This window comes from Bombina bombina, chromosome 11, assembly GCF_027579735.1.
Source record: "Bombina bombina isolate aBomBom1 chromosome 11, aBomBom1.pri, whole genome shotgun sequence".
NCBI lineage: Eukaryota > Metazoa > Chordata > Amphibia > Anura > Bombinatoridae > Bombina > Bombina bombina.
This window is the reverse complement of record NC_069509.1, coordinates 43,723,730-43,740,729: the sequence shown is the minus strand read 5'-3', so window position 1 is coordinate 43,740,729 and position 17,000 is coordinate 43,723,730. Positions and strand designations below refer to the sequence as shown.

Here is a 17,000-nt window from a genome sequence, read left to right as displayed (position 1 = left end):
ACTCTAATGATAAACTTACCCATTACAGTAAGTTTCCCTGTAACTCTAATGATAAACTTACCCATTACAGTAAGTTTCCCTGTAACTCTAATGATAAACTTACCCATTACAGTAAGTTCCCCTGTAACTCTAATAATAAACTTACCCATTACAATAAGTTTCCCTGTAACTCTAATGATAAACTTACCCATTACAGTAAGATTCCCTGTAACTCTAATGATAAACTTACTCATTACAGTAAGTTTCCCTGTAACTCTAATGATAAACTTACCCATTACAGTAAGTTTCCCTGTAACTCTAATGATAACTTACCCATTACAATAAGTTTCACTGTAACTCTAATGATAAACTTACCCATTACAGTAAGTTCCCCTGTAACTCTAATGATAAACTTACCCATTACAGTAAGTTTCCCTGTAACTCTAATGATAAATTTACCCATTACAATAAGTTTCCCTGTAACTCTAATGATAAACTTACCCATTACAGTAAGTTTCCCTGTAACTCTAATGATAAACTTACCCATTACAGTAAGTTTCCCTGTAACTCTAATGATAAACTTACCCATTACAGTAAGTTCCCCTGTAACTCTAATGATAAACGTACCCATTACAGTAAGTTTCCCTGTAACTCTAATGATAAACTTTCCCATTACAGTAAGTTTTCCTGTAACTCTAATGATAAACTTACCCATTACAGTAAGTTTCCCTGTAACTCTAATGATAAACTTACCCATTACAGTAAGTTCCCCTGTAACTCTAATAATAAACTTACCCATTACAATAAGTTTCCCTGTAACTCTAATGATAAACTTACCCATTACAGTAAGATTCCCTGTAACTCTAATGATAAACTTACTCATTACAGTAAGTTTCCCTGTAACTCTAATGATAAACTTACCCATTACAATAAGTTTCCCTGTAACTCTAATGATAAACTTACCCATTACATTAAGTTTCCCTGTAACTCTAATGATAACTTACCCATTACAATAAGTTTCACTGTAACTCTAATGATAAACTTACCCATTACAGTAAGTTCCCCTGTAACTCTAATGATAAACGTACCCATTACAGTAAGTTTCCCTGTAACTCTAATGATAAACTTACCCATTACAATAAGTTTCCCTGTAACTCTAATGATAAACTTACCCATTACATTAAGTTTCCCTGTAACTCTAATGATAAACTTACCCATTACAGTAAGTTTCCCTGTAACTCTAATGATAAACTTACCCATTACAGTAAGTTTCCCTGTAACTCTAATGATAAACTTTCCCATTACAGTAAGTTTCCCTGTAACTCTAATGATAAACATACCCATTACAATAAGTTTCCCTGTAAATCTAGTGATAAACTTACCCATTACAGTAAGTTTCCCTGTAACTCTAATGATAAACTTACCCATTACAGTAAGTTTCCCTGTAACTCTAATGATAAACTTACCCATTACAGTAAGTTTCCCTGTAACTCTAATAATAAACTTACCCATTACAGTAAGTTTCCCTGTAACTCTAATGATAAACTTACCCATTACAGTAAGTTTCCCTGTAACTCTAATGATAAACTTACCCATTACAATAAGTTTCCCTGTAACTCTAATGATAAACTTACCCATTACAGTAAGTTTCTCTGTAACTCTAATGATAAACTTACCCATTACAGTAAGTTTCCCTGTAACTCTAATGATAAACTTACCCATTACAATAAGTTTCCCTGTAACTCTAATGATAAACTTACCCATTACAGTAAGTTTCCTGTAACTCTAATAATAAACTTACCCATTACAGTAAGTTTCCCTATGACTCTAATGATAAACTTACCCATTACAGTAAGTTTCCCTGTAACTCTAATGATAAACTTACCCATTACAGTAAGTTCCCCTGTAACTCTAATAATAAACTTACCCATTACAATAAGTTTCCCTGTAACTCTAATGATAAACTTACCCATTACAGTAAGATTCCCTGTAACTCTAATGATAAACTTACTCATTACAGTAAGTTTCCCTGTAACTCTAATGATAAACTTACCCATTACAGTAAGTTTCCCTGTAACTCTAATGATAACTTACCCATTACAATAAGTTTCACTGTAACTCTAATGATAAACTTACCCATTACAGTAAGTTCCCCTGTAACTCTAATGATAAACTTACCCATTACAGTAAGTTTCCCTGTAACTCTAATGATAAATTTACCCATTACAATAAGTTTCCCTGTAACTCTAATGATAAACTTACCCATTACATTAAGTTTCCCTGTAACTCTAATGATAAACTTACCCATTACAGTAAGTTTCCCTGTAACTCTAATGATAAACTTACCCATTACAGTAAGTTTCCCTGTAACTCTAATGATAAACTTTCCCATTACAGTAAGTTTCCCTGTAACTCTAATGATAAACTTACCCATTACAATAAGTTTCCCTGTAAATCTAGTGATAAACTTACCCATTACAGTAAGTTTCCCTGTAACTCTAATGATAAACTTACCCATTACAGTAAGATTCCCTGTAACTCTAATGATAAACTTACTCATTACAGTAAGTTTCCCTGTAACTCTAATGATAAACTTACCCATTACAGTAAGTTTCCCTGTAACTCTAATGATAAACTTACCCATTACATTAAGTTTCCCTGTAACTCTAATGATAACTTACCCATTACAATAAGTTTCACTGTAACTCTAATGATAAACTTACCCATTACAGTAAGTTCCCCTGTAACTCTAATGATAAACGTACCCATTACAGTAAGTTTCCCTGTAACTCTAATGATAAACTTACCCATTACAATAAGTTTCCCTGTAACTCTAATGATAAACTTACCCATTACATTAAGTTTCCCTGTAACTCTAATGATAAACTTACCCATTACAGTAAGTTTCCCTGTAACTCTAATGATAAACTTACCCATTACAGTAAGTTTCCCTGTAACTCTAATGATAAACTTTCCCATTACAGTAAGTTTCCCTGTAACTCTAATGATAAACTTACCCATTACAATAAGTTTCCCTGTAACTCTAGTGATAAACTTACCCATTACAGTAAGTTTCCCTGTAACTCTAATGATAAACTTACCCATTACAGTAAGTTTCCCTGTAACTCTAATGATAAACTTACCCATTACAGTAAGTTTCCCTGTAACTCTAATAATAAACTTACCCATTACAGTAAGTTTCCCTGTAACTCTAATGATAAACTTACCCATTACAGTAAGTTTCCCTGTAACTCTAATGATAAACTTACCCATTACAATAAGTTTCCCTGTAACTCTAATGATAAACTTACCCATTACAGTAAGTTTCTCTGTAACTCTAATGATAAACTTACCCATTACAGTAAGTTTCCCTGTAACTCTAATGATAAACTTACCCATTACAATAAGTTTCCCTGTAACTCTAATGATAAACTTACCCATTACAGTAAGTTTCCTGTAACTCTAATAATAAACTTACCCATTACAGTAAGTTTCCCTGTAACTCTAATGATAAACTTACCCATTACAGTAAGTTTCCCTGTAACTCTAATGATAAACTTACCCATTACAGTAAGTTCCCCTGTAACTCTAATAATAAACTTACCCATTACAGTAAGTTTCCCTGTAACTCTAATGATAAACTTACCCATTACAGTAAGATTCCCTGTAACTCTAATGATAAACTTACTCATTACAGTAAGTTTCCCTGTAACTCTAATGATAAACTTACCCATTACAGTAAGTTTCCCTGTAACTCTAATGATAACTTACCCATTACAATAAGTTTCCCTGTAACTCTAATGATAAACTTACCCATTACAGTAAGTTCCCCTGTAACTCTAATGATAAACTTACCCATTACAGTAAGTTTCCCTGTAACTCTAATGATAAATTTACCCATTACAATAAGTTTCCCTGTAACTCTAATGATAAACTTACCCATTACAGTAAGTTTCCCTGTAACTCTAATGATAAACTTACCCATTACAGTAAGTTTCCCTGTAACTCTAATGATAAACTTACCCATTACAGTAAGTTTCCCTGTAACTCTAATGATAAACTTTCCCATTACAGTAAGTTTCCCTGTAACTCTAATGATAAACTTACCCATTACAATAAGTTTCCCTGTAAATCTAGTGATAAACTTACCCATTACAGTAAGTTTCCCTGTAACTCTAATGATAAACTTACCCATTACAGTAAGTTTCCCTGTAACTCTAATGATAAACTTACCCATTACAGTAAGTTTCCCTGTAACTCTAATAATAAACTTACCCATTACAGTAAGTTTCCCTGTAACTCTAATGATAAACTTACCCATTACAGTAAGTTTCCCTGTAACTCTAATGATAAACTTAACCATTACAATAAGTTTCCCTGTAACTCTAATGATAAACTTACCCATTACAGTAAGTTTCTCTGTAACTCTAATGATAAACTTACCCATTACAGTAAGTTTCCCTGTAACTCTAATGATAAACTTACCCATTACAATAAGTTTCCCTGTAACTCTAATGATAAACTTACCCATTACAGTAAGTTTCCTGTAACTCTAATGATAAACTTACCCATTACAGTAAGTTTCCCTATGACTCTAATGATAAACTTACCCATTACAGTAAGTTTCTCTGTAACTCTAATGATAAACTTACCCATTACAATAAGTTCCCCTGTAACTCTAATAATAAAATTACCCATTACAGTAAGTTTCCCTGTAACTCTAATGATAAACTTACCCATTACAGTAAGTTTCTCTGTAACTCTAATGATAAACTTACCCATTACAATAAGTTTCCCTGTAACTCTAATGATAAACTTACCCATTACAGTAAGTTTCTCTGTAACTCTAATGATAAACTTACCCATCACAATAAGCTTCTCTGTAACTCTAATTATAAACTTACCCATTACAGTAAGTTTCCCTGTAACTTTAATGATAAACTTACCCATTACAATAAGTTTCCCTGTAACTCTAATGATAAATTTACCCATTACAGTAAGTTTCTCTGTAACTCTAATGATAAACTTACCCATTACAGTAAGTTTCCCTGTAACTCTAATGATAAACTTACCCATTACAATAAGTTTCCCTGTAACTCTAATGATAAACTTACCCATTACAGTAAGTTTCCCTGTAACTTTAATGATAAACTTACCCATTACAGTAAGTTTCTCTGTAACTCTAATGATAAACTTACCCATTACAGTAAGTTTCTCTGTAACTCTAATGATAAACTTACCCATTACAGTAAGTTTCTCTGTAACTCTAATGATAAACTTACCCATTACAGTAAGTTTCCCTGTAACTCTAATGATAAACTTACCCATTACAGTAAGTTTCCCTGTAACTCTAATGATAAACTTACCCATTACAGTAAGTTTCTCTGTAACTCTAATGATAAACTTACCCATTACAGTAAGTTTCTCTGTAACTCTAATGATAAACTTACCCATTACAGTAAGTTTCTCTGTAACTCTAATGATAAACTTACCCATCACAATAAGCTTCTCTGTAACTCTAATTATAAACTTACCCATTACAGTAAGTTTCCCTGTAACTCTAATGATAAACTTACCCATTACAATAAGTTTCCCTGTAACTCTAATGATAAATTTACCCATTACAGTAAGTTTCCCTGTAACTCTAATGATAAACTTACCCATTACAGTAAGTTTCCCTGTAACTCTAATGATAAACTTACCCATTACAATAAGTTTCCCTGTAACTCTAATGATAAACTTACCCATTACAGTAAGTTTCCCTGTAACTCTAATGATAAACTTACCCATTACAGTAAGTTTCTCTGTAACTCTAATGATAAACTTACCCATTACAGTAAGTTTCTCTGTAACTCTAATGATAAACTTACCCATTACAGTAAGTTTCTCTGTAACTCTAATGATAAACTTACCCATTACAGTAAGTTTCCCTGTAACTCTAATGATAAACTTACCCATTACAGTAAGTTTCTCTGTAACTCTAATGATAAACTTACCCATTACAGTAAGTTTCTCTGTAACTCTAATGATAAACTTACCCATTACAGTAAGTTTCCCTGTAACTCTAATGATAAACTTACCCATTACAGTAAGTTTCCTGTAACTCTAATGATAAACTTACCCATTACAGTAAGTTTCCCTATGACTCTAATGATAAACTTACCCATTACAGTAAGTTTCCCTGTAACTCTAATGATAAACTTACCCATTACAAAAAGTTCCCCTGTAACTCTAATAATAAAATTACCCATTACAATAAGTTCCCCTGTAACTCTAATAATAAAATTACCCATTACAGTAAGTTTCCCTGTAACTCTAATGATAAACTTACCCATTACAATAAGTTTCCCTGTAACTCTAATGATAAACTTACCCATTACAGTAAGTTTCTCTGTAACTCTAATGATAAACTTACCCATTACAGTAAGTTTCCTGTAACTCTAATGATAAACTTACCCATTACAGTACGTTTCTCTGTAACTCTAATGATAAACTTACCCATTACAGTAAGTTTCCCTGTAACTCTAATGATAAACTTACCCATTACAGTAAGTTTCCCTGTAACTCTAATGATAAACTTACCCATTACAGTAAGTTTCTCTGTAACTCTAATTATAAACTTACCCATTACAGTAAGTTTCCCTGTAACTTTAATGATAAACTTACCCATTACAATAAGTTTCCCTGTAACTCTAATGATAAATTTACCCATTACAGTAAGTTTCTCTGTAACTCTAATGATAAACTTACCCATTACAGTAAGTTTCCCTGTAACTCTAATGATAAACTTACCCATTACAATAAGTTTCCCTGTAACTCTAATGATAAACTTACCCATTACAGTAAGTTTCCCTGTAACTTTAATGATAAACTTACCCATTACAGTAAGTTTCTCTGTAACTCTAATGATAAACTTACCCATTACAGTAAGTTTCTCTGTAACTCTAATGATAAACTTACCCATTACAGTAAGTTTCTCTGTAACTCTAATGATAAACTTACCCATTACAGTAAGTTTCCCTGTAACTCTAATGATAAACTTACCCATTACAGTAAGTTTCCCTGTAACTCTAATGATAAACTTACCCATTACAGTAAGTTTCTCTGTAACTCTAATGATAAACTTACCCATTACAGTAAGTTTCTCTGTAACTCTAATGATAAACTTACCCATTACAGTAAGTTTCTCTGTAACTCTAATGATAAACTTACCCATCACAATAAGCTTCTCTGTAACTCTAATTATAAACTTACCCATTACAGTAAGTTTCCCTGTAACTCTAATGATAAACTTACCCATTACAATAAGTTTCCCTGTAACTCTAATGATAAATTTACCCATTACAGTAAGTTTCCCTGTAACTCTAATGATAAACTTACCCATTACAGTAAGTTTCCCTGTAACTCTAATGATAAACTTACCCATTACAATAAGTTTCCCTGTAACTCTAATGATAAACTTACCCATTACAGTAAGTTTCCCTGTAACTCTAATGATAAACTTACCCATTACAGTAAGTTTCTCTGTAACTCTAATGATAAACTTACCCATTACAGTAAGTTTCTCTGTAACTCTAATGATAAACTTACCCATTACAGTAAGTTTCTCTGTAACTCTAATGATAAACTTACCCATTACAGTAAGTTTCCCTGTAACTCTAATGATAAACTTACCCATTACAGTAAGTTTCTCTGTAACTCTAATGATAAACTTACCCATTACAGTAAGTTTCCCTGTAACTCTAATGATAAACTTACCCATTACAGTAAGTTTCCCTGTAACTCTAATGATAAACTTACCCATTACAGTAAGTTTCCTGTAACTCTAATGATAAACTTACCCATTACAGTAAGTTTCCCTATGACTCTAATGATAAACTTACCCATTACAGTAAGTTTCCCTGTAACTCTAATGATAAACTTACCCATTACAATAAGTTCCCCTGTAACTCTAATAATAAAATTACCCATTACAATAAGTTCCCCTGTAACTCTAATAATAAAATTACCCATTACAGTAAGTTTCCCTGTAACTCTAATGATAAACTTACCCATTACAATAAGTTTCCCTGTAACTCTAATGATAAACTTACCCATTACAGTAAGTTTCTCTGTAACTCTAATGATAAACTTACCCATTACAGTAAGTTTCCTGTAACTCTAATGATAAACTTACCCATTACAGTACGTTTCTCTGTAACTCTAATGATAAACTTACCCATTACAGTAAGTTTCCCTGTAACTCTAATGATAAACTTACCCATTACAGTAAGTTTCCCTGTAACTCTAATGATAAACTTACCCATTACAGTAAGTTTCTCTGTAACTCTAATGATAAACTTACCCATTACAGTAAGTTTCTCTGTAACTCTAATGATAAACTTACCCATTACAGTAAGTTTCCCTGTAACTCTAATGATAAACTTACCCATTACAGTAAGTTTCCTGTAACTCTAATGATAAACTTACCCATTACAGTAAGTTTCCCTATGACTCTAATGATAAACTTACCCATTACAGTAAGTTTCCCTGTAACTCTAATGATAAACTTACCCATTACAATAAGTTTCCCTGTAACTGTAATGATAAACTTACCCATTACAGTAAGTTTCTCTGTAACTCTAATGATAAACTTACCCATTACAGTAAGTTTCTCTGTAACTCTAATGATAAACTTACCCATTACAGTAAGTTTCCCTGTAACACTAATGATACACTTACCCATTACAGTAAGTTTCCCTGTATCTCTAATAAACTTACCCATTACAATAAGTTTCCCTGTAACTCTAATGATAAACTTACCCATTACAATAAGTTTCCCTGTAAATCTAATGATAAACTTACCTATTACAGTAAATTTCCCTGTAACTCTAATGATAAACTTACCCATTACAGTAAGTTTCTCTGTAACTCTAATGATAAACTTACCCATTACAGTAAGTTTCCCTGTAACACTAATGATAAACTTACCCATCACAATAAGCTTCTCTGTAACTCTAATTATAAACTTGACACGCAAGATAGGTGTAGAAGTATACACCGAGCAGCGCTAATCAAAGAAATATATAAGAGCAATAAATGTATAAAGTATATTGGCTGGGAAATAATAATATAGAGTCCGGCAGCTCCTCTTAAATGGGTGGTTCCACAAACCCCATAAAATGATTATCTGGATGTTAGGAATATGATCCTTTAAACTGCCTCATTCTCAGTAAAAGTGACCCTCATGGCTTCATTGGCGCTGCAGAGAGATAACCATTTGCAAGCTTTCTTACAGGTAAGTCCTGTAAGAAAGCTTTTAGAGTTATAAAAAGTAGTTGAGTGGAGCGCTAGACTCAGCCCACTTTGCCAACCTCTGGTACTACCTCCTTCCTAGGTAGTTTGAAATCAAAGAGTCTAAATGTGTGGAGTGTAGGTGGCGCTAAAAATACACTAAGTATACCTAGCCGTGGGTTGATAAACCAACGATACAATGTATCAGCGAAATATATATCTTAGGACAGTTTCATATAAATCTTCATATAAACTTTCTGATTCAATAATTGGAGGTAACAAGTAACTGGATTAGAAATATGTACAATTTTTATTCTTAAGTGAAATGATGTAAAAATAGTAAAAACACAATATAAAAAAACGCAATATAAATAATCAAAACAGTCTCTCATACGATTGGCCCACACTCTTCACTCGCAACCGCTTCCAAAATTTAAATCGCTACTACAAAAGATGTTGGCGATTCTAGAACAATATATTGCTAAAATGAAAATGATAATAAAACATCAAGGTAAATGGTAAAATGATGAGAGACACGTCTAAGATCAATATGCAAACATGAAATGATATTATTAGTATGACTATCTGGCTGGGGTTCTACTTCCCATTACAAGCCTCTGTTTATAAGGCACTTTCTTCTATTGCCGTGACAATCAGACGTTTGACTGCCTGTCTCCAATGGGCTATAACAACCCGTGGTTTAAAATAGTCCTTGTTTTGTGCCCTGTTACAAAGGGAAATCCTGCTTTCAATCCTGTAAGAAGGGGGAGTTCCCAAGGTAATATTTCTAATCCAGTTACTTGTTACCTCCAATTATTGAATCAGAAAGTTTATATGAAGATTTATATGAAACTGTCCTAAGATATATATTTCGCTGATACATTGTATCGTTGGTTTATCAACCCACGGCTAGGTATACTTAGTGTATTTTTAGCGCCACCTACACTCCACACATTTAGACTCTTTGATTTCAAACTACCTAGGAAGGAGGTAGTACCAGAGGTTGGCAAAGTGGGCTGAGTCTAGCGCTCCACTCAACTACTTTTTATAACTCTAATTTCTTTTCTTCCTAAGAAGTAGGAGCAGCAGGGACTAAATAAACTCAACTATAACTAAATTAATATGGATATTTTTTCGTATAGAGATAAATTGTATTCTGAACTATCAAAAAAGAATTTCAAAAGTTAGATGAGGAAACCGATAAGGTTGATATTATTAAATGGGTAGGTGATCTAGAAAAGGTGATGAACAAAGAAATAAGGCAAAAAATGGAATTAATTTTTCTGGATAGATACCTAGAACAAGATATCATACCTAGAGGGTTAAAATTCAAAAAGAAATGTACTTTTGAATTGAGTGAAGTTTTACAAAATGAATGGGATGAGGTCCTGTTAGGGGCATCTAAAAGATTAATCAAAATTATCAAAAAATCTAGAAATGAGAGTTTAGAGTCCATTAATAATGAGATTCTAGTCATTAAAGAGAAATTAGATCCGGTGAAAGAAGATCAATTGTTAAAGGACAAACAAAAAATATTAATAGACAGATTGGAAAATGTAAAAAGAGATATAGTATTAACCAAATGTAAGAAATTTGAGAGGGACTTGAAGGAATCAAACCAAACAGAAGAGCAGGAAATAAATATAAGGGGAAACATAAATACAGTAAGTACCAATAATAGCAATAAAGGGTGGGAAGATGGGAGATACAATAACCGAGAGTTTACCAGAGATCAAACTAGACAAGGAAATCCCCAGGGAACTACACAGGAGAATTTTCAAAGAAATTATAATGACAATAGAAATAATATGAGATATTATACATATCATGACAGAAATTATAATCAAAAGAGAAGGTATAATCAAGGCTACTACCAGGGTTATAACCAATACATAAGGCCTTATCGCGAATTCATTCCCAATAGATCATATAACCAAGGTAGGGGATACTACCATTATGATAGAAGAGACAATACAGGTTGGAATAGACATGAGAATTATAATAATTCTAGAGATGAAGAAAGACACGGAAGGGATGAAAGAAAGGAAATATATCCAGAGAGAGACTATAGGTCAGATGAAAGAGACCATAATGAGAGAATGAATTTAGAGAGGAATAATCCATCTAAAAGGAGGGAGAATAGAAAGGCAGAACCGAAACAGATGACTATACCAACAAATAATAGATTTGGCCCGCTCACTACGACAAATGAGGAACAAATAGAATTAACAACAAACGAGTTGGCTTTTTTGGGCAGAAGCCCCCCAAGAGAAGGACCTTCATTAAGAAATGTAAAAAATCAAAGACTAGACACACCAAGGATAGGAAAAAGACAAAAAGAGGAGTCAGAGGAGGAAGGGGAAAGAATGGAGGCAAAAAGACAGAAATAATTAAAACGAATAAAGGGATCTTTAACTTAAGTACAAGAGAATTAAGTAAAAATGAGGAAAAGATATTGAAACTAGGACTTTCCTTTGCACCATCAAAATCACTAAATAAGTTTAAACTTATGTTAGTGTTAGGAAATACGTAAGAAATCTAACTCTTAAAAGATTTTTTCTGAAAAATCCTATTGATAGATATAACACCAATGTCAATAGTAATAAGAAAGAAGAGATATATCAACATACTTCTCTGAAGACTAAATCTAATTTCTACCCTAGTAATGATAAGGGTAGTAACCTAGAAACATTTGAGAAGATGGTCCTAGCTGACCTAAGGAAAATGGAGAGATCAGGTAAATATAATAAGAGAAATTTGACTAAAAAAGAGAGAGAAATATTAAAGGAATTGCAAGATGACGAGACTATTACCATAAAAATGGCAGATAAAGGGGGGGGTAGTTATTCTAGATACTGTAAAATATAAAGAAGAAGCAGATAGATTATTGAATGATAAGAAGACATATAGAAAGTTGGCTCTGGATCCAACTAATAAATTTTTAGAGAAATTAAATAAGATACTTTTGAAAGGACAGGATGAGGGAATTTTAACAGACAAATAATTTATATATTTAAAACCTCAATATCCAATAATTCCCATTTTCTACTACTTGCCGAAAGTACACAAAAACTTAGTGAATCCACCCGGAAGACCTATTGTCTCCGGCATAGGATCTCTTACGGCCAACTTATCTGAATATGTCGATAAGTTTCTACAGAAATATGTAGTCAAACTAGACACCTATTTAAAAGATTCTACCAGCTTATTAAAATTATTTAATGAAATAGAATGGAAGGAAGACTACCTATTAGCGACCTGTGATGTGGTATCGTTGTATACTAATATCAACCATACCCTTGGTGTAGAGGCAATTGAGGGATTTTTACAACAAGATTCAAGTCTAAAAAAAGAACAGGGGACTTTTCTAATTGAATGCATCCGTTTCATTCTAGAACATAACTATTTCTCATTCAATGGTAACTATTATCTGCAAATAGAAGGAACAGCGATGGGCACGAGATTCGCACCGAGCTACGCAAACCTGTTCATGGGAGACTGGGAAAACAGATTTCTCCGGTTTGCGGAGCTCGGTGCGAATCTCGTGCTCTTTAAAAGATATATCGATGATATTATTATCCTATGGAAAGGGAGCGAAGAAGATTTGACTAAGATGTTTGGAATAATGAATAATAATGATAAAGGATTATCTTTCTCTTATCAAATAAGCAAGGATACCATAACATTTTTAGATCTGGATATTAGAGTGGAAAATAATAAATTAATAACGAAGACCCATTTCAAACCTACTGATTCTAATAACTACATCCATGCATCCAGTTGCCACTTTTCTAAATGGAAAAATAATATTCCGGTAGGACAATGCCTGAGAATCAGGAAAAATTGCACTGAAATGGGTGATTTTGAAGAACAAATTAAATTACTAGAAGAAAAATTTGTTGAAAGGGGTTACAAAGAGGAAATTATAAATAATGCAGTTATAAGAGCTAGGGAAACTAACAGGGATACACTACTGAGTTATAAAACCAAAACCAATTCAATTAGAGATGAATATGATGTACCATTCGTAACCGAATTTAATGATGACCATAATAGGATAAGGAAAATACTGAGGAAGCATTGGCATATTGTCAAAAGCGACCCTATAGTGGGAGATAAATTACCTCCTTTCCCTAGAATGGTTTTTAAAAAAACAAAAAATCTCAAATCTATGTTGGCCCCAAGCGAATTCAAAAAAGGTAAAATGTGTCAAAAAGGTAAAGATAGAGACCTATGTGGTAAAGAACTAAACGGATTCTATCCGTGTATCTCATGTAAATCATGCAAGCATAGCACAAAAAAGAAAAACATCAGTATTCCAGGATTAAATATTCAATATAAAATTAAAGATGTCCTAAGATGTAATAGTAGGGGTGTGATATATATGTTACAGTGCTCATGTGGCCTGATATATATCGGAGAAACATCAAGAATGTTAAGGGATAGAATCCGTGAGCACCTCTGGCACATCGAAAAAGGCATGCTGGAGACGCATTTATACCAGCACTTTAGAGAGGTACATAAAAACAGCACTAAAGACCTTAAGTTCTGGGGCCTATGTAAAATAAAAGGAAATTGGAGAGGGGGAAATTTGGATACTGTACTCCTGAAAAAGGAGGCGGAAATGATTTACAATTTCAACACCCTATACCCGAACGGTTTAAACTCTGAACTTGATATCAATCCGTTTTTATCAAAATCAGAGTAATAAATTAATAACACTCATTATTATGTTCCCAAATACTACTAACTTAAATTCTCCTTATTAGGATAAAAAACCTAGAGATATTATACATACACATATATTCATATAGATTAATACATATTTGTCATTTAGAGAATCCCAATTCACAGTATATCAAATTTAAAATCTTACTGAGAGTATAGGAAGAATTTCATTATATTTATTTATATTCCAAAAGTGCTGTTTGACTATAGGGTGGATCTATAGCATAGTGGTTAGGTCCGTAGTCTTCCAAGCCAAAATCCCAGAGTTCAAATCCCCCAAGTGCAAGGAAAGAAGTCAACCTAATTTTTATTTTTATTAGTAAGATTAACTCGAGTTAAGCTAGAGTCCAGAGTATAACTAGAACCTTTTGATATAAGTGCACTTTTTGAGGACAGCTAGATTCATATTGCTAATTAGGCTCATATTGCTAATTAGGCTCAAAATTTATAGGTCCAAAAAAAAAAAAAAAAAAAAAAAAAAAAAGATAAATATATAAACTTGATGTTTTGATATAGTTGCGTCAATAGATTAGAGGTAACATTCTAGCCCTAAAACCTAGGGATCCCAGGTTCGATCCCCCAAGGGAAATATGTATAATTTTCATAATTTCAATTATTTATCCTAAATTTTGTCTGGCGTTTTAAGCATATATTTTATTTTAAATGATGAGATTAAAAGGTTTTCTCTTTAAGAATATGTAAGGTGTTTAAAGATGTCTATAGAGAATAAGGTGTATGACTTTTCTGAGCAAAATGGGGTGACGAGTAAGAAAACGATAAAAGAACAACTTACCTGTGCAGACATGAGGATCCCACCTTTTGAGGAGAATTTTACTTCCAGAATGACCAGAGGAAGTGAAAAGTTAACAGCGAATCAAAGACAACTAGGGGAGATAAAAGGCATACTTTACTCTCACACTGTATCTTGAAAAAGCCCCACACCTTAGGGGTGAAACGCGTAGAAAGGTGAAAGACAAACAAGGAGGATATACAGCAGTAACCCACTCTGCGTACGAAGTACTTAAAGAGCAGAGTGTAGCTGAGAGGCTGCGGTAAAAAGGTAACTTAGATAAGGCTTGCGCAAGTGAAGAAAGTTACCCACAGGGACAAGAAGGTCCGCAACTTAACCAAACTACTAATTCATACAGGAGCTGATATACCCAGACAAAGAAAAGCAGGTGAGAGTATCTATGTTGTCAATAACTCCCCGTTAAAGTGTTATTCATACCATTCAAACCGGACTAAGATTGTCTGTGGGATTCTTCCATTAATATAGACTCCGGTGTTTTCGTTTGAAATCTTCAAAAGACTGTTGTTTTGAGTGGGGATCTGCCCCTATTTGCATAAGACTGCAGATTTTACCTTGGGAACTCCCCCTTCTTACAGGATTGAAAGCAGGATTTCCCTTTGTAACAGGGCACAAAACAAGGACTATTTTAAACCACGGGTTGTTATAGCCCATTGGAGACAGGCAGTCAAACGTCTGATTGTCACGGCAATAGAAGAAAGTGCCTTATAAACAGAGTCTTGTAATGGGAAGTAGAACCCCAGCCAGATAGTCATACTAATAATATCATTTCATGTTTGCATATTGATCTTAGACGTGTCTCTCATCATTTTACCATTTACCTTGATGTTTTATTATCATTTTCATTTTAGCAATATATTGTTCTAGAATCGCCAACATCTTTTGTAGTAGCGATTTAAATTTTGGAAGTGGTTGCGAGTGAAGAGTGTGGGCCAATCGTATGAGAGACTGTTTTGATTATTTATATTGCGTTTTTTTATATGGTGTTTTTACTATTTTTACATCATTTCACTTAAGAATAAAAATTGTACATATTTCTAATCCAGTTACTTGTTACCTCCAATTATTGAATCAGAAAGTTTATATGAAGATTTATATGAAACTGTCCTAAGATATATATTTCGCTGATACATTGTATCGTTGGTTTATCAACCCACGGCTAGGTATACTTAGTGTATTTTTAGCGCCACCTACACTCCACACATTTAGACTGTAAGAAAGCTTGCAAATGGTTATCTCTCTGCAGCGCCAATGAAGCCATGAGGGTCACTTTTACTGAGAATGAGGCAGTTTAAAGGATCATATTCCTAACATCCAGATAATCATTTTATGGGGTTTGTGGAACCACCCATTTAAGAGGAGCTGCCGGACTCTATATTATTATTTCCCAGCCAATATACTTTATACATTTATTGCTCTTATATATTTCTTTGATTAGCGCTGCTCGGTGTATACTTCTACACCTACTGTATCTTTTGTGTCTATTCTAATGATAAACTTACCCATTACAATAAGGTTCCCGGTGCTTCTCTCTATTGACTGCACCAGTGTGGGATGTTGCACCCTGCAGATATATTCTGCCCCTTGGTCTGTACTTAGTGTTGGGGTGACAGTCAGGCTGGTTGTGCAGCTGTAGGTGTTATCCTGATCTCTGTGTGACTTTATATCAGGTCTGTCAGTCACTGCAGTTACTTCCTGGCTTCCTTCTTCTCTTCTCAGCCATATCACAGTCAGTGCATCTGGGAAATACTGTGAGATGTTACATTGCAGGGTGAATGGTGTCTTATGGAGCATTAGAGATGTCTTTATTTCTTCCACCTTTGGTTTCCAAATGAAATCTACCAGGGAAATAAACAAATGTGAGAATGTGTTGTGTGAAATTACAGGGTAATATTAATAATAAAGCAAAACAGAAATTTAGAGACCGACAACTCATGGCACAGGCTGCTTGATAGATTTTTTTAAGTCGACAGGGCCAGTGGTACAGTAGAGGAAGACTAGACAATTGCCCAAGGCTGCCCCTGCAGGTGACACCAATTTGTTGCATGAAATATTTGTTTTTAATTTTTTTGGGGTTTTTTTGCTGCCTAACTTGGCCTTTATAGTAGGGGACACATGTGGTTGCATAAAGGTTAGAATGGGAGGGGACTCCCCTGAAACATAGGGAGACAGAGAGTGCAGGTCATCCAGAACAGCTGAAATATCTCACTGC

At 33.5% G+C, this 17,000-nt stretch overlaps 1 protein-coding gene across 2 annotated transcripts in view; it reads right to left on the bottom strand.

The window, feature by feature from the left end:
- The window catches only part of LOC128642298 (uncharacterized), a 131,015-nt gene that overhangs the window by 76,142 nt on the left and 37,873 nt on the right, over window positions 1-17,000 (bottom strand). For both annotated transcript variants that reach the window (XM_053695017.1, XM_053695015.1), the window contains exon 3: window positions 16,291-16,626. In XM_053695017.1, coding sequence (XP_053550992.1) covers window positions 16,291-16,626 — 336 coding nt within the window. The remainder of the gene's footprint in view (window positions 1-16,290; window positions 16,627-17,000) is intronic.